This window comes from Glycine soja, chromosome 8, assembly GCF_004193775.1.
Source record: "Glycine soja cultivar W05 chromosome 8, ASM419377v2, whole genome shotgun sequence".
Lineage (NCBI taxonomy): Eukaryota > Viridiplantae > Streptophyta > Magnoliopsida > Fabales > Fabaceae > Glycine > Glycine soja.
This window is the reverse complement of record NC_041009.1, coordinates 19622691-19640430: the sequence shown is the minus strand read 5'-3', so window position 1 is coordinate 19640430 and position 17740 is coordinate 19622691. Positions and strand designations below refer to the sequence as shown.

The 17740-nt window shown below is 30.8% G+C and overlaps 1 protein-coding gene across 3 annotated transcripts; it reads right to left on the bottom strand.

Moving 5' to 3' along the window:
• Nucleotides 1-6322: 6322 nt before the first annotated feature.
• LOC114424518 (ubiquitin carboxyl-terminal hydrolase 15-like) lies at nt 6323-15982 on the bottom strand. Of its 3 annotated transcripts, none has more exons than XM_028391374.1 (12): nt 15647-15982; nt 14803-14932; nt 14270-14478; nt 9057-9192; nt 8780-8858; nt 8585-8628; nt 8438-8508; nt 7823-7925; nt 7564-7725; nt 7354-7446; nt 6682-6738; nt 6323-6605 (listed from the first exon to the last, which is right to left on the bottom strand). In XM_028391374.1, exons 1-12 carry the CDS (start codon nt 15946-15948, stop codon nt 6519-6521), a joined length of 1473 nt encoding a protein of 490 aa, XP_028247175.1. In that variant the 5' UTR covers nt 15949-15982; the 3' UTR covers nt 6323-6518. The 3 variants fall into 3 exon arrangements, with proteins under 3 accessions (XP_028247175.1, XP_028247176.1, XP_028247177.1); XM_028391375.1 differs by having other exon boundaries at nt 9075-9192; XM_028391376.1 differs by having other exon boundaries at nt 14270-14445.
• Between the last annotated feature and the right edge of the window lie 1758 nt (nt 15983-17740).

Sequence of the window (17740 nt, the reverse complement as noted above, 5' to 3'; positions counted from 1 at the left end):
AACTATAATAATAATAATAATAATAATAATAATATCCACACTAATATAATACCATCACAAACAACAACAACAATAATAAAAACAACAACAATTTATAGAAAGTATAACAGAAAGGTCCTAGGACGGATTCTCTTTAAGGTATATTCCTAATACTCAACTTGGGGTGTTACAAATTTTTTTTATATATTTATGACTACTAACATATATAATGTATGATTGTTTAAATTGGTATTTTATCATAAATTGTGGGTCATACAATGTTGCGTAGATTAAAAAATTGTACAAAAATTCACTCACATGTTAAGCTTGCTAAAGTGAGTGCTTAAGTTAATTTTTCTTATTTGTCTACAAATTTTTTACTTGGAAATTACCTTTTTTATACTAATAAAAAATAGTTAAGCAAAGTTACTTATATAAATGTCTTGTCAAATCTTTTGGACCATAGTTTTTTTGAAAAACACATCTTATTTTCAAGCTACTTGCATAAGCAATTGTGTTCTAAATGTTCTAAACACAATATGAATTAGGCTCCAATTCATCTCTATTAATTAAAAAAAGTAAGGTGGTAAATAATTATTGGCATAAATATATATAATTATAGTAATAGAGGTTTGCTTAAAACAAAAGTGAGTGTTTAACTTTTTCTTTTGTTTGTCTTCATATTTTTGGCTTGGAAAATAGGTTTTTTATTGATAAAAAATAGTTACAAGGTTGTTAATATAAACATGGTGTTAAATGTTCCAACCACAATTTTTGTTAAGCAACTTCATTCTAGATGCTCTAAAGACAATCTTACAGCATATTCAATGCTCATTATATAAGCAACCTTATATATTTGTCTCACCTCAATTTTAAGCAATCCAATCATTTTTTTCTCCAATGTGAGTTTCTATAACAAACTTGCTTAAGAGCATATGAAATACAAGTGCTTAAATGAGTTGCTTATATAATGAGCCTAATTTTCCAAGCCTAAAATATGAAGACAAACAAAAGAAAAAGTTAAACACTCACTTTTGTTTTAAGCAAACCTCTATTACTATCGGAATTGCTTATACAAGTGCTTAAATGAGTTGCTTATATAATGAGCCTAATTTTACAAGTGCTCAAACTCATTAGAACTTAATGGTAAGGGAACTTAAGGTGTCTAAGAAGCACCATGAAAAGGTTTTAGTAATGAAATGTGGAAAATTGGGTGAATTCAAGCAGTAGTAGGAAGCTGTAATTCATAAGCAATTGTTCCAATCTTCTTAGTGACCTTAAAGGGTCCAAAATAACGTAAACCCAACTTCTGATTTCTTTTTAAAACAACTGAATGCTGGCGATAAGGTTGCAACTTGACTAAAACCAAATCACCCACTTGTAAGTGCAATTCTCTCTTCTTTTTTTTTTTTATCTGCCTACTGCTTCATATACACTTGAGCCTTCAACAGATTACCTTTTAATTGCCCCAACAATTGACCTCTTTCTTTCAAGGATTCCTATAAATCCACTGGATCGGAAGGGTTAATCTCATAACGAAGCACAATAGGAGGATGCCTACCAAAAACTGCTTGAAATGGGGTCATGCTGATGAAAAGAGGTATTATACCAGAATTGTGCCCACGGAAGCATAGACACCCATTTCTTTGGATTATAAAAAATGAAACACCTCAAATACATCTCTAGAGTTTTATTCAAATTTTCAGTTTGACCATCTGATTGAGGATGGTATGAAGAGGTCATTGCTAATGTAGTACCTTGAGCTTTGAACAAATTTTGCCAAAATGTAGCTATGAAAACACGATCTTTGTCAGAAACAATTGTTTTAGGCATACCATGCACCTTAACAATGTTGGAAATGAAAACATCAGCAACCACCTTACTAGTAAAGCCACTCTTCAAGGGTATAAAGTATCCAAACTTGGATAACCGGTCAATCACCACAAAGATAATAGAATATCCCTGAGACAAGGGTAATGCCACGATGAAATCTATAGCTAAGTCTTCCCAAATTTGTTGAGGAATTGGTAAGGGCTATAATAACCCGGTAGGTAACAGGTGATCAACTTTTGCTTGCTGACAAATGACACACTCTTTAACAAATCGCATAATATCTTTTCTCATGCCTACCCAATGAAATTGTAAGGCAATTCATGCAATTGTTTTATTAACTCCAGCATGACCACCCAATTTTGAAGCATGGAACTCCTGCATAATCAGATTTAACAGCTCAAGATTGGCAGGTAGAAAAATTTTATTTCTAAAGAAAAGTAAGCCATGTTGAATAGTATAATCAGAAGATGGTGGTGTCCCTATAAGGCAAGACTTATACAACTTAGCTAACTTATAATCATTTTGAATAAGATCAGCCACTTTTTCCTTCCAGGCAGGTACATGACCAGAAATAGCCATAAAAAAACTCCTGGACAAGGCATCAGCAAGTATGTTGTCCTTCCCAGGCTTATATTGAATAGTGAAATCATAACCAAGAAACTTTGGTAACCATTGTTGTTGCTCAGGTGTTTGCAATTTCTGATCAAGCAACTCTTTCAAACTTCTTTGATCAGTTTTTATAAAAAATTTATGCCCCAAAAGGTAATGTCAAAATTTAGCCATAGCTTTAGTAATAGCAAAGAACTCTCTAGTATAGGCAGATTGTTTCTGCATCCTAGGAGACAATTTCTTTGAAAAATATGCAATAGGATGGTTGTTTTGCCTCAAAACTGCACCTATCCCTATTCCAGAAGCATCAGTCTCCAAGGTGAAAGGAAACTGAAAATTGGGAATAGCTAACACAGGAGCAGAAGTCATAACCTCCTTCAATTTCAGAAAGGCACTAGCTGCAAAAGTATTCCACTTAAAAGAGTCCTTCTTCAATAGATCAGTAAGTGGTGCTGCTATATTAGCATAAGATCTAATAAACCTCCTATAATAACCAATGAGGCCAAGAAATCCTCGCAGCCGCTTCAAATTAGTAGGTTCTGGCCAGTTTTTAACAGCCTCCAGCTTGCTCAAATCCATAGATACTCTATCACCAGATAATGTATGACCTAAATATTCAATCTTAGTGACACCAAAACAGCATTTAGAAAATCTAGCGTAGAGTTTTTGTTTCTTAAGAATATGCAACACAACTTCCAGATGATGTAAATGGTCCTTCCAATTAGAACTATAGATTAAGATATCGTCAAAGAATACTAAAACAAATCTACGAAGTAAGCCAGCAAAAATATCATTCATCAAACTTTGAAAAGTGGCTGGAGCATTGGTAAAACCAAAGGGCATTACTAGCCATTCATAATGGCCATGATGAGTTCTAAAGGCAGTTTTACATCTATCTTCTGGTTTAAGTAAAATCTGGTGATATCCAGATCTTAAGTCCAACTTGGAAAAATAAGATGCACCATACAACTCATCAATCAACTCATCAACAGTAGGTATAGGAAAAGTATCCTTAATGGTTATGGCATTCAAAGCTCTATAGTCCGTACAAAATCTCCAAGAACCATCTTTCTTCTTTACCAAAATAATTGGTGAGGAAAAAGGACTTTTACTAGGCTGGATAATTCCCTCATCAATCATTCCAGCCACTAACTTTTCAATCTCCTCCTTTTGGCTATGAGGATATCCTTCTATCAAAGGAATAGAATGGTCATGAGACCTTTGAGGGGGAAGACTCGAAGGAGTAGAAAGTACTTCACCATAACTGTGTAATAACAAGGCTAGCTCAGGCTCTATGTCAGCTGGAAGATCTGGTAAGGGAAAAGTAACTGAATTCTCTTCAATCACTTGCATGCTATAGATTTCAACAATAGCCTTAGTAGAAATCATTCTTTGAATATGATGTAATTGAGCATGAGTAGGGCCTAAATTATGCTCCCATTGCAGTGTGGTGAACTTACCATCTAACAAAAATTTCAACTAGAAATGCTCACAATCAGCAATATGTGGACCAATAGTCTTTAACTAGCTAGCCCCAAGAATCATGTCAGCTCCAAAAATAGGCAATAAGAACACCGGTAAGTGAAACACATTACCCTGAGCTTGCACTCTCAATTTTTTAACTAATCCTTCAACAGTCATATAGTTTCCATGACCAACCATTACTTTGAACTTAGTAGCTGGTTCAACAGGCAACTTTAAAAATTTAGCAATGCAAGGATGTAGAAAACTATCAGAGCTGCCACCATCAATTAATACTATCACTGGAAGTTTGTCCACATAAGCCAAGAATCTAATAGTACCAACACCAAGGCCTCCCTTCAGAGCGTTAAAAGAAAGATGATGATCCTTATGAATAATTGAATCAGTGATCGAATTATCATGATGTAATGAATCACCAGGGTTATCAACCCTTTCCTCCTTCATTTGTAACAACAACAACTACTTATTAGGACATCGATGATTAAATGTAACTTTATCATCGCAGAAATAACAAATGCCTTTCTCCCTATGCAATTGCATCTCAGCAGGACTGATACATTTCACATTTGAAGTTTTCAACGGTGGACCAGGTGGTGTAGGCAACAGAGGTGGAAGTTGTGTCTTAGTAACAGATTTTGCTTGAGTAGGATATTTTGTATTAGAGGACAGTTGAGAATAACGTTGAACAAAATTAATTTTGATAGTCTTAACAGTAGGATTATACTTCTCTTCATACAATTTCGCTAAAGCAACATCCCTCAATAGAGTAGAAGGAGTCATAACAATCACATCACATCTAATATCAGGATCTAAACCACTGATGAAACAATTAAAAAATGCATCCTCTGAAAGACCAATGGAACGATTTGCAAGAGACATAAATTGCAAATAATACTCAGAAACATAACCTGTTTGTTGCAATTTGAAAAGCTCAACCATAGGATTGTCAAATAGTGAAGGTCCAAACTGAGATTCCAGAGCCTTAGTCAATTCTGACCAAGTAGATACCGCAGCTAACTTCTGTAGCATCTGAAACCATGGAACAACATCCTTGTCAAAATGCATAGTAGCAATATCAACATGCGAAGCGTCTGGAGTATTGTGATACGAAAAGAACTTCTCAGCCTTAAAGATCCATTCTAGCACTGGAGTAGAACCATCAAAATGGGGAAATCCAAGCGAAATATCTTTCACCAGTGAAACAACATTCAGCGGCGAGGTTTGATGTGAAGGACCACCTTCTGAGTTTGAACCATCATTGTGCTGAACACTATTCGCAATCAACAAGTCCATCAACTATTGCATGAGGTCTAAGCGATCTTGCTGCGATTTCTGAAACTGAACCTGGAGATCACGTTGAATCTGATCTCATTCAATTTGATCATTCATCCAGCTCGTAAGTGCAGTAATTTGGTCTTGCAACGTTTTGAGGCTAGTGTCAGCCATTGATGACAATGAAAGCACCAATGAAATGTAGAACATAAAATTTGTATTGAATTTTCAACAATTTTTACAGTAAAAATAGATTGCTCAGATTGTGTCTTAGAGAAGAAATTCAAATTGAAAACAGGAACTATGAGTGATGCCTTGCTCTGTTCTGTATAGTCTTCAATTGTTCCTAAAACCTTGCAGAGAGGATACATGAGAAGGTGGAGAAAGGGAATTTGGGAAGGTACAAGGAAAAGAGTATCCAGGAAGAGATCAGAAGAGATCCAGAGAGAAAAGGTTACCTTACACACCTAATTTTGTTGAAATCTCTTAAGCTTTATACTGGGTTTCTTCACACGTGAGCCTCGCCTTCTTTCTATTAGACCCGGATCAATTGCCACGTGTTCTGAAGGCGTAACAAACTTTCCCGCCATAAGCTCATTTTTACCTTTGCATGTTACACAAGCCTAAATTACTCTATATTTGATTTTTATTGCTTTCATCTTTTATTTTTTGAATTAAAACTTTCCATTACTATTTTTCTTTACCTGCTTTCATTTATAGCATTTCAATCTTTATTTTTCATGTAATTCTTCACTTTCTTCCTCTTATTTGTTCACTTACATTAAACATTCTTTGGAGAAATTCACTTACATTAAACATTCTTTGGAGAAATATTCTTATACAAAACCCAAAATTTTCAACTTCACTTAAATATTCTTATATAGAAATATTGTAGAACTATTTTAAAAAAAAGAAGAAATATTGTAGAGGATTCATGGGGAAAAGAAAAGATAAAGGTTTGGTCAACACACACACACGCGCGCGGGGTCACATGACCTCTATATAATGTATCATCTTGACTATCATTGTAAAATGAATAAATATAAATAGACATCCATTCCCACATGCTATGTGACACCTTAAGAGAAAAATAGAGAGAAATGTAGATATGATCAGTGATATATGATTTGATAGGAAAAGAAAAATAGAGAGAAAACAAAAGTATCAACTAGGTGTTTGAAATTTATGGGTATTTAAATATAAACATTCTTGTAAAATCTAATGGTGAAGACTTTGCTCTTATATTACTAAGCATATGTAGAAGTTTTGAAACAAACTCTCTCTAATGGCGGGTCACCCACATAATGGCATTGTTAGATAATGCCTATTAATTCCTCCCTCAATTAATCAGAAAACAACCTTATACGGATGGTGATCTTCCTTCGACATATATGACACTTGTGAATTTTTGATCCACACTCTAAACAAGTCTGCATTTGAACCACTTATAAATCATCATTGCAAGAAAATGAAATTGAAAAAATGGCAGTGTTTCTTGGAGTTTACCATGTGTCCACAACCAAAGGTCATGTTCTTCTCATTGGTTAGACAAATTGAACAACCCTACGTAATTGTAAAAGCAACTTCAGTTCTCATGATAAAAATAACATTTGATCAATAATTCTGAAAATTATCTAATATCCGTTTATAAATCTTTAAGTTTTGTTATAATCAATGACATGTGATTCCTTATTCAACATAGATGTTATGAGTAACATTCTTTTGAAAGTAATAAATTATCATGTTAGAGCTGGCGTAATCACCCCTAGTATAATGAATTCTTGTGTAGGGACAGTGACAAATGTGTTATTTTAAACTATCATATGAATATAATGAATTCTTGCGTGGGGAAGTAACATTTTCTTTTGAATATAATGAATTTAGATATTTGAAATACATTGTTCATGATTCACAGTATATTTTTTCTTGAATATGAAAACAGATTAATATTCTACTATGTTTCCAGATTTTTATTTTATTTTATTTTCTCTAGTTACTTGTCTAGTATAGGTTAGATTTCTGCTCAAACTAATTAGCCTGGGATACCTGTATAGAATTTTGAAATGATAAATAGAAAACCTCAAAATTCAAAACTAGAGTAAGTGACATAAAGCATAAAAGTCTTGTCCTCTCTAGAAATTAAGAAAAAACTTGTCTTGTCTGTTCAGTTATTCTCACAACAAATTGAGTGGTCTTATCAAGCTCCAGTGCGAGCCTCTGGATGCACTTGTTCTGTTCTTGTAGCTCTATCTTAGCCTTAGTACATTCATTCTGTAAATTGAAAACTTCCAATGAATACTTTGACTTGAAGCAAAGAAACTTAATGATACTTTGACTTTCCTTCAAAAATTACTTCTTTTAGGAACTACAATTATGAAAAATATATACCTGTAGCATATGTACATATTCTTCTTGTTTTTGCCTCTCTTCAACTCCACTTTCCACTGCAATCTGCAAGCAGTGTAGCCTCTGAGATAAACTATTAATCATTTGACAAGCTTGCTTCTCAGCATTTGATATCAATTCATTTTCTTGCTTCAAAATAAACAACTGAAAATGGAGAACACAAAATGTGAGAATGATAAAAAAAAATGGCTACAATGTGCACAATTAAGCTCACTTCAATTTTGGATTGTCATGCAATCACCTGGTGTTCATTTTCTTTCTTGAAGCTGTAAAGTCTATCGATAGAATTCCTTGCTCGTGCCCCCCATTCGTCGCACTCTGACCGTAGTGTTATGTTCTCATCTCTAACAACATCAAATATTATTTTTTGACAACTCTTTTTTGGATCAGTAGGAATTGAAGACAGGTATCCGAGAATTTACAACACATGCTCCTTTTTCAATCAACTCAGCTAGATCCCGTCAGTTATTATTTTGACAACTTATTGAAAGTTTGATAGCAATGCAGGTTGAATGTGTAAAACAAACCTACTCATATTGTGTTTCTAATACTAATATGCAATAAAGATGATGAAGATGTATCATGTGTATAAGAGTTAAAATGGATAGTTGCATAACTGTATGCAAGGTTATCAAATTCAAAAATTCATGTAGACTCGTGAGAGTTCACTTTATATAAAAATAAAAATAAAATATTTATAAATAATATATCAATTAAACATTTTAACAATATAATAAAATAAAATAGTAAATTATAAATTTCACAATACTTAAAAGAAAACAAATGATTGAGATTTCCATATGACTATACTATTGCTTGCTAAAAATAAATTTAGAATCACAAATGACAACTATACTTAATCTTTGCCAATTCTTTTTTTAGGCTTCTCAATTGATCTTCAACCTCCCGGGCATTATTGGTTGCGTCCTGCATTACAATGGAAGATTAAGTCACAAGTAACCATTTCTTACAAGTTAAAACAAAGTTCCAATGTCAATCATACCTGAGACAGAGAACTTGAATTCAAGGCCCTAGAGTTGGTGTTTCCTTTTGCATAAACCAAGCAAAGACATAATACAATTAGCTATGTTCTCATTTTGGATTTTCAGAAATAAATGAATAGAAATTGGAATGAAACCAAAATACAAAAACATATAAGAAAGAGCTTATATAGACAGACGGATAATATGATAGAGACCTGAGAGAAATTCCAAGCAAAGAGGAATAGATAAATGAGCATTATCTTCCACCTCATTTGAGTTTTTATGATTTTCAACCTGTGAAGAAAGAAAAACCGAAACTTAATATCTATAGTAACTCTAGATATATCATATTTTAATCATTTTGTAATGTGACAGATATATAATGCAATGTAGTTTTGCAATCGTTTAATGATGAACTTGTTATTCAATAAATTCATTTTTCTAATGATTAAAGTAGCATTTATCCATATATATTGACATTTTAAATTTTACCAGGCAATGAAAAATTACATTTCCATAAGCAGGTCTTGCTTGATTGACCAATGCTGCTTCAGATGAATTTTCCTTCTCAACAAGACATTGAAACCTATGCCCTGATCTCCAATCAAAATGCTGGCATGTTCGTGAGCTGAAAAAAAAAGAGCATAAAATCTTAAAGCCATGTGAAGTAAACCCAACATTGATCTTAAAATAAGAAAGAAAGACACCATTTCATATGTCTGCATAGGATTAATTTTTTTTCTTTCTAAAAATGAAATATTTTAATTAGGCATGTAAATCTTGAAATAAAACAAATATGGATATATATAATTAATTTCTTAAAAAACTGTGTGATATAATTAATATTAAGCTCAGGAAAATTTTAGTGCCTGATTTAGATATGAAATTGGCTTTAAATTTGAAATTGGACTAAGCTTTAAATTTTTTTAGAAGTTATTTTTAAATTAGAAGCATAACTTTATGATAATACTCAGGTATATGTGCTTAAAATGGGTGGCACTCTAGTATTGGGTTTTAGCATTTATATATAGTAGGGGCAGTTCCTAATTAATGCACCTCCTCCAGTTTACTAAATGTAATAGGTGCAAAAGGGGTCTGGCTTCGATGGCCAGTGCCTCCAGAACTAAGGAAGAAGAGAATTGCAATGAAAAGGAAAGTATTATTTTCTGCATGCTTGATTGTTTGATTACATAGGTATTTATAACAACTCCTGATAACAGATTTTGGATTGGCTTGTATGCAGGAATATTCCTATAACAGAATTAGTTTGTATTTGTCTAGTTAAGAGAGACAATTCCAATCAAGCTGGATATGGATTGGTGCTGGCTGGATATGCGGAAGCTGTGGTTCAATTCCTGGTTTACCCTCATGCGTAGTCATCCAGGTATGCAGGCCTTGTCACCTTTCGTTTGGGCTTTTCTACTATCTGCACCCTCTGTTCTTCCTTGTTGGTGAGTTCATTTCCTGTTCCTGTGCTTAAGGTCTCTGCTGCTCTATCAAAATGTATCTCTTTTATGTATTTTTTATATTTTTCTCCCTCTAAACTACCCGTTTGGGTCGCTAAGATATATATAATTAAGGCCGATGGAGGTGTTCAGCAATGGAAGGTTAGGATCAGTCTATAAGGGGACGACGATGAGTGAATTGTGCACGACAATGGCAACAACTCCACCACCTACAACAATGAACTAATGCGTGGAAACCTAAGTTATTTGGATTTGAGTCTCGTAGATGAAAAAAATGAGATTGAAAGAAAAAAATCTCATTAAAAGTGATCAATTGAAATCTTCAACAAAGATTCATTATCATTAATAAAACTTATAAATACTTTATATCAATAACATGATTAAAAAAAATAAAATAAAAGAATAAGTGCAGGGACACGTATAGAGAAGTAGTGATAATGAGGGGTAGTGTTTTATAGGAGTGTAGAGGGCTGGATTTGAGACAATGGCATTTAGGGAGTCCTTCTTCATGTGTCTCTATCTACATATCCATACAATCAATCCGCATTTTTTGCTTCAAGAAACTGTTAATATACTTTCATAAAGTAGTTTGTGAAATTGTTAAAATTTTAACAATTTGTGAAAGTAGAATCGATAATTTTGAAAAGAAAAACAAAAAAAATAAATAAGGAAGTTGCATTTAACTATTGGAATTTTTTATTCCAATAATTAATGCAAAATAAAATTTTAAGCCAATTATATTAACTATTAATCATCACTAGTGAGTTTTATTGTATGTAATAAAATTAATTGAATATATTAAACTATAAAATAAAGTGATATGAACTTAAATTAACAACTTCATTAAAGGATCATGGAAAAACCTAATATATTAACATACTATAAGAAAATAGTCTCTATATTGAATCGTCACACGTAATTTCTCTTCTTTTCATTTGAAGAGTTATGAAGATAAAAAAAAATCTAATTGAAGAAGAATCCTAAGACCGCTGAATTCACAATGGATAATTATAAAAATCTTACAATCGAACGCTTAGATCAAGAGTCAACTATTAATTTAAATATTTTATTTAATCCTTAATAATCAAACATATTATACATCCTAAAACTTTTGTAATTATTTTGTTATATACATGTAAATTTTGACTTTCGCATCCTAAAGAATAAAATAATATTAAAATAAACATTAAATATTAAGATTTTGAACATTAACAACCGTCTATAGTAATATTTCATTCAAACTTAGGCCTTTATAATAAATTTATGTGAACTTTTGCTGGCAATTTTAGTATGTAATTGACATATGATAATATTGGGGTGTCCCCCATTTTCAGTTCTACCGCTTATTCTTAATAATAATAATAATAATAATAATAATAATAATAATAATAATAATAATAATAATAAAGGTGTCACTATGACTCGTATAAAAATTTGCCAGAAATAGGTTTCACACATTAAGGCAACTTATCATTCAAGTTTCGAGAAATTCTGATGGAGATAGTATATTTTATATCATTTTTGCTGACTATCATTTTTTTTTATATAAAAATTAAGTACCAGATCCAGATGTAGTATTAAATTATACCAGAAATTAAAGTAAACTACAGAATAGTAGTACTAACATATAATATAAGAATTTGAATGGATCACATGGCGTAGGATAAAGAAGGTAAATGCTTAAAAAAATATAAAAAGTTATATAATTAAGAATTTCGATTGGAATTTTGAATGAGTGGTGTGCATGTTCAATGCGCCGTTTATTTATTTATTTTTTAAAAATTATGAAATGGTTTTTAAGATATTTTTCAAAAATTTTATTCCTATATTCTAACAATTGTATTATTTTAAAAAATGAATAATTATAGTGATTTTTAAAATATATAATATATTTTTAAAAAAACTATTTTCAAAATAAATAATTAAATTACAATAATAATATAAAAGTTTTTCACATTGTTATCCAATTAAATGTTATTATATATGATACTTTTAAATTTTATAATAAATATCTTAAAAGTTATATTTAAAATGATTTTTAATTTAATTGATTAACAATGTAAATATCTTTATATTAATCATATAGAAATTTTTAATTAGATTTATAATATACGAAAAAAATATTAATAAAGAAAATGAGTCGCGATAACTAATCCTAGCTGGTATGCGAAATGTTTTGCAGAAATGCTCACGATATCTGTTTTTATATAGTTTTCCCAGTAAAAATATTTTCACTTTGACGTTTTCAATCATAGAAGTAAAATATATGTCAGTAAATCATTGATTAAAAAAATTATGTCAGTCAAGAAATTTGGAGCATCTATTAGTTTTTGAAGAAGTAACTGTGTTACATCATTTGTGGTAAAAACAAATGTGAAGTTATGATAAACAGAGTTTTGTTCATTTTGACGTACGTGGTCTGTGATTTTTAATGAAGGTCAAATATCGCTGTCAAAATAAAAAATGAAAGTCAAATATCGAAATACAGAGACAATCTAGTTGATCAACTAATTAAAGAGTCATTGAATACAGGTTAGATTTAAAAAGTACGTACCCTTAATATTTAATATCATTTGGAGTTATAATCTTTGAAAGAAATTTATATTTTAATCCCTAGTTATATGATCAAAACTATTATGAAAACGATTTAAAATTTCCTATAATATAATAGTAGTGTCAAATTTAATTAGTTGATTAATATTTGTTTTTTCTCAAATAACATATTTCATTTCAATAACGATTATGAACAACAAAATTAACGCCACCATAATTTTAACTAATGACACGTAAAAGAGAAGTCTTATAAATAAAGACTAAAATAAAAAATGATACTAAATACTGGAACCATAGAGAGTCAGTTCTTAATACTCCTTGTGACCAAATTTAAAATTTGATTTTTAACAAAACTAACCTAATGTAATTAATAAACTATCAGTTAATTTCTAAAATGTGAAAAATGTGAATTTAGACTTAATTTCACTTTTAGTCTTCAAAGTATCATAATTATCCTCCAAAAAAACAAGTTTCATAATTATGTGATTTAGTTCTTTAAATTTCAATTGTGTCAATTGAATCTATTTGAATTTTCATTTGGAGGACCTAATTAAAAGTATGGTACCGATATGACACGGAAGGTGGTAATGGTGCTAGCAATGATGATAATAGTCAAGGCAACAAAGATATGGTAGTCAATAATGGTTGGAGTAACAATATGACGGTGCCTATAGTGGTGGTCATGATAATGATGATGATACAGATAATAACGATGATCATGATGACAAAGAGGTGATAGTGACAGCGGTCGACGACAGTGATGATGACGATGATAATTATGGAGGTAGCAACAACAATAACAATCATAGTGATGATTTATGTGAGATAGTCTAGGAAGTGACTAATAATGGAATGATCTTTATAGATTTATTTTTTGTTTGTTGAATTTTTTAAAGATTAAATGAATGTATTAGATTTTAATTTGAATTTATAAACATTTTAATCTTTAAAAATTTAAATTAAAATAATATAATAGATTAAGTTTGTCCAAAAATACTTATACGAAAAAAATATATATAATGAATTAAGTTTTTTCAATAAACTAACATTAACGTTTATGGAAGCTTTCTTAGCGGTGACTTATAAACGAAGTTCAACTACTTTTTTTTTCTCAAATAAATATTTATGGAGAAATTCATTTAAGTATATATAGTTATAGTTTAAAATAATTAATTGGATGTGTACAAAATTACAGTAGCATTGTGAAATTCTAACCGAAACCCCCCGCCTTCCACTTTTTTTCTCATTTGTTGCTTTAGGTTTTTATTAATTTTTTTAAAAATATATTTATAAAGCATTACGTTTTTTAACTTTAGCCTTTTACACTAAGTTAAGAAAAAGTGCAATAATTCAATCAAATACTATCATTTTTATAAAAGTAAAAAAAAAAGTATATGTCTTTAAACGGTTTTCTTATATTCACACTTGTCAACATCCTAACTAACTACTACCAGTTCTCTCAAAAGAAAACAAAAACTGACTACTACTAGTATTAAGACGTGTTACAAGTCCGAAGACTTTCTGTTGAAACATTTGTTAAATAACATTGGAATCAATATTATATATATATATATATATATATATATAACATTAATTAATTAAGTCAGCTTAAAAAAAATCATGAAAACAAGAAAGTAAGCATTGACATGTTTAGTTAGGTTGACTTAATTTGGTTACGAGACTTACCAAGATTTTATAACTATGCACCTTGAGCATGCTTTACAGCTTGGATTACCACACACAACACAGCCATTGATACCGTTAATATTGCCATGTCGAGGCATTGCTGTTTCATCACTCAACTCAACACTATTTTGCTCTTCTCCTCCTTCAATGTAGTAAGCATCTCCCTCATATATTTTCTGCTCATCAAGTTGATTGAATGAGTACTTATCCTGTCCAATTAATTAATTAATATTAAAATTTCAATTATAACTTAACTAGACTAAGAAAAGTCTGGCATATTAATTATCTATAATTTTCTATTCAACCAAACATTCCCTCTCAATATTTTTTTGGTAGGTTGCATATGATTCACAATTAAAAACTTAGTTGTAATATTTTATTTAGAACCCAAACAATATGACTATTTGTTTTGGCATGTGGCCCTTCTAACTAGTGTTTTGATGACGATGAAGTGAAAATTAATGTCAACTTGAATCTGTCAACATAATGAAACAAATTAAGGCACTGAAGCGTCAAAATATTAGTAACATTACGTTTTCAGGCTCCATGAGAAGGCAATGGGTTCTATGAGAAGGTGATTCCAGCAGATCTTCTGACATTTCTATCTCGACACATTCATATTTATGGCAAAACCTCCAGTGCATAACATGGCATGCATTTGAACTGATAAAATCAACAAAGGAAACCCATCAAACTCTATCGCCAAATTGAAATTAACTTCGAAACAATCTATTTGATAGAAAAAACAATAACTCTAGCTTTGATCAAAAAAGAGAAATCGAAAAAAAAGAAAATCTAAAAAGGTGTTGAGAATGCGGCACCAAAGAAAAATAAAAATTAACAGACATGCATGTATACACACAAAGAGAATTTTTTTATATGATTAAATTGAGATAACCTTGTTGTCTCCTTGTCTCCTTTAATTTTAAGAGAATATTTATGAGCTACGTATATATATATATATATATATATATATATATATAAATTAAGTAAAAGAGTGTAATGGTACACCATATGGGAGTTGAGTTAACAATCCCATGGATATTTTCTTTCTTGTTCGCTGCAAAAGAAAATATTTAATTTTCCAAAAGGGTTTTTGTTTTATTTTTTTTATCACCATGTTAATGTAAAGGTTTACTTGATTGACCATTTATAATGCAGTCTTTTTTTTTTTTGTAATTATGCACATTTTTTTATCTATAAGACTTAACCTGTGGATCTTAAGAAAATCTAAATTTAGTTTTCTTTCAATCAGTTAGAGAACATGTTGGTGAAGGCTATTGTTGTGTTCTCAATATTATATGTATATGCATAGAATTGAACAACAAAAGGGAGAATTAAAGGGGTGAATGAATATTAGAAGCTTTATAGTATTACCAATATATAGCAGTGTTGCAGCATGAACATCTTGTGACTATGTCGCTTAATCGGCCACAGAAGGAGCAAGCACAGTGTGCACTACTAGTGTTCCCATCTTGTCCAAAGAGTAGGCTGTTTATTTCATCATTGATCTGAACTAGTTCCTTCCATTTGGAGTAATGATTGCTCTCACAGAAATTATTGGATAACTTATTTTCTAGCCACAAAAGCAACCCTAGGATGGGTAATATAATCATCAATATGATCATAAGGACACAATTTAGATTCATCTCATTCATGTTTACCCCATAAGCAGGCATCTTTGCAGTACGTGAATGACTTATTGCCACTCTGAGATTGTAGGAAAAGTTAATTAAGGGAAAAAGAGAGCGAATGATGATCATATATATAAGCTCCTTATCATATCAAATTTATTATTTATTAGTATTGATATAGTCAGACCATGCTCATGGAAATTCAATGTCTTCTTCCGTTTGACTGTTGCTTCCATTATTTTAAGGAAATGTGAAAACGAAAAAAAAAAAATCCAAGGTTAATTAAATTAATGAGAATTAGTCAACAGGAAAAAAAAATCAACATGTCATGTCATTGAGTGAAATTAGATTTGAAATCTTTTATATAAATATTGAATACAAGTCTAATAGATTAAAAAAATATAATAGGGAGTTAAAGAAGATTCAGTTAAAATTATTAGTTAGAATTTTCAATAAATATTTGTCATCAACTCAATAAAATTGATGAATTATTCTACATTAATATGACGGTGGCATAAAAAAAGTCAACCAGAATAAAAAAACTAGAAAATTGAAAGCAATAACTTTGACAATGAGAAATCATTGGCCTGACTTAAGTTTTGTAAACTCAACTGATTTGCCATGATGGCCTCATGAGGGTTGTTACGCGGTGATTTACCTGACTTAGTTTGGACCGTCCATGATCAATTAGTTTTAATTGATAGGTAAACTATTTTAATATTTATTTAATAACTCTGATTCCTAATGATTTTAAAATTTTAATCCTCATAGCTAACACCTGTTTATCTTCATTATCATGAAAAACCACTTTTATACATTTTTCATCAAACAAATCTTAGAGTAAGGATTTACACGGTTGGATTGAGTCGGGTTTGACTAAATCCATCATCCAACCCAATGAAAAAAATTTGGGGTTGGGTTAGGAAAATTTTCTACCCACTCCAAATCAACCTGTCCGATCATGAATGAGTTGGGTCAATTGAATCACAACAATTAAAAAATAATTTTATTTTACAAAATTTAAATTTAAATAAATTGTACTAAAATTAAAAGGAAGTTCATCTATAATTAAAGATTTGAATAAAATTCTTAAACCTTTCATTTTCAACAAATTGAAAAGAAAGTTCATTCATAATTATTATCTTTGCAAGTGTTATATGAGTGCAGTCTTGATTGAATTTAAAAAGTTTCATAGTGACAACATTAGTGTCACCCTTAAATCCCTTTCCAAGAGCAATAATCTCTTGTTTCCTTTTCTGACAGTCTCTCACATGCTTTGTCAAATTAGTGGTTCCATGTTTAGAACTATTAGCCTTATATGATTTGTGGCAATACTTGCAAAAAGCATCATCATTTACCCTATCAAAATAAACCCAAACACGGGAAGGAGTTCTAGTAGGTTTTCTTTTTAGCACCTTTTCTTGTGAAGATGAAACTTCTAGCCCTTGTTGTGTAAGAACATCTAACACTTATTCTCTGATAGTGGTGGAGCTTCAACGTGCAGGTTCAGTAGGACATCGAGAAGGAGTAAGGGGGTGGCAAAGGACTTGAGGCATTGACACTTTCAGTACAACTTCTATTTGCCATTTGTCTAAGACAACTTATGCAATACCAGGGAAAAGTATCAACAACAGAGTACACTCAATTAATAAAATGAGATATAATCCAAAATCCCAATTAATATCTACCATTTAGAAAACCTTTAAATAATCCAAAATCTTAATCAAACAAAGATATAATCCAAAATCTATCTTAGAGGGTTATTACTGTTATACAATCAAAACAAATGTGAATACAACCAAAACACTAGAATATAACCTTTATGAAGTATATTTAG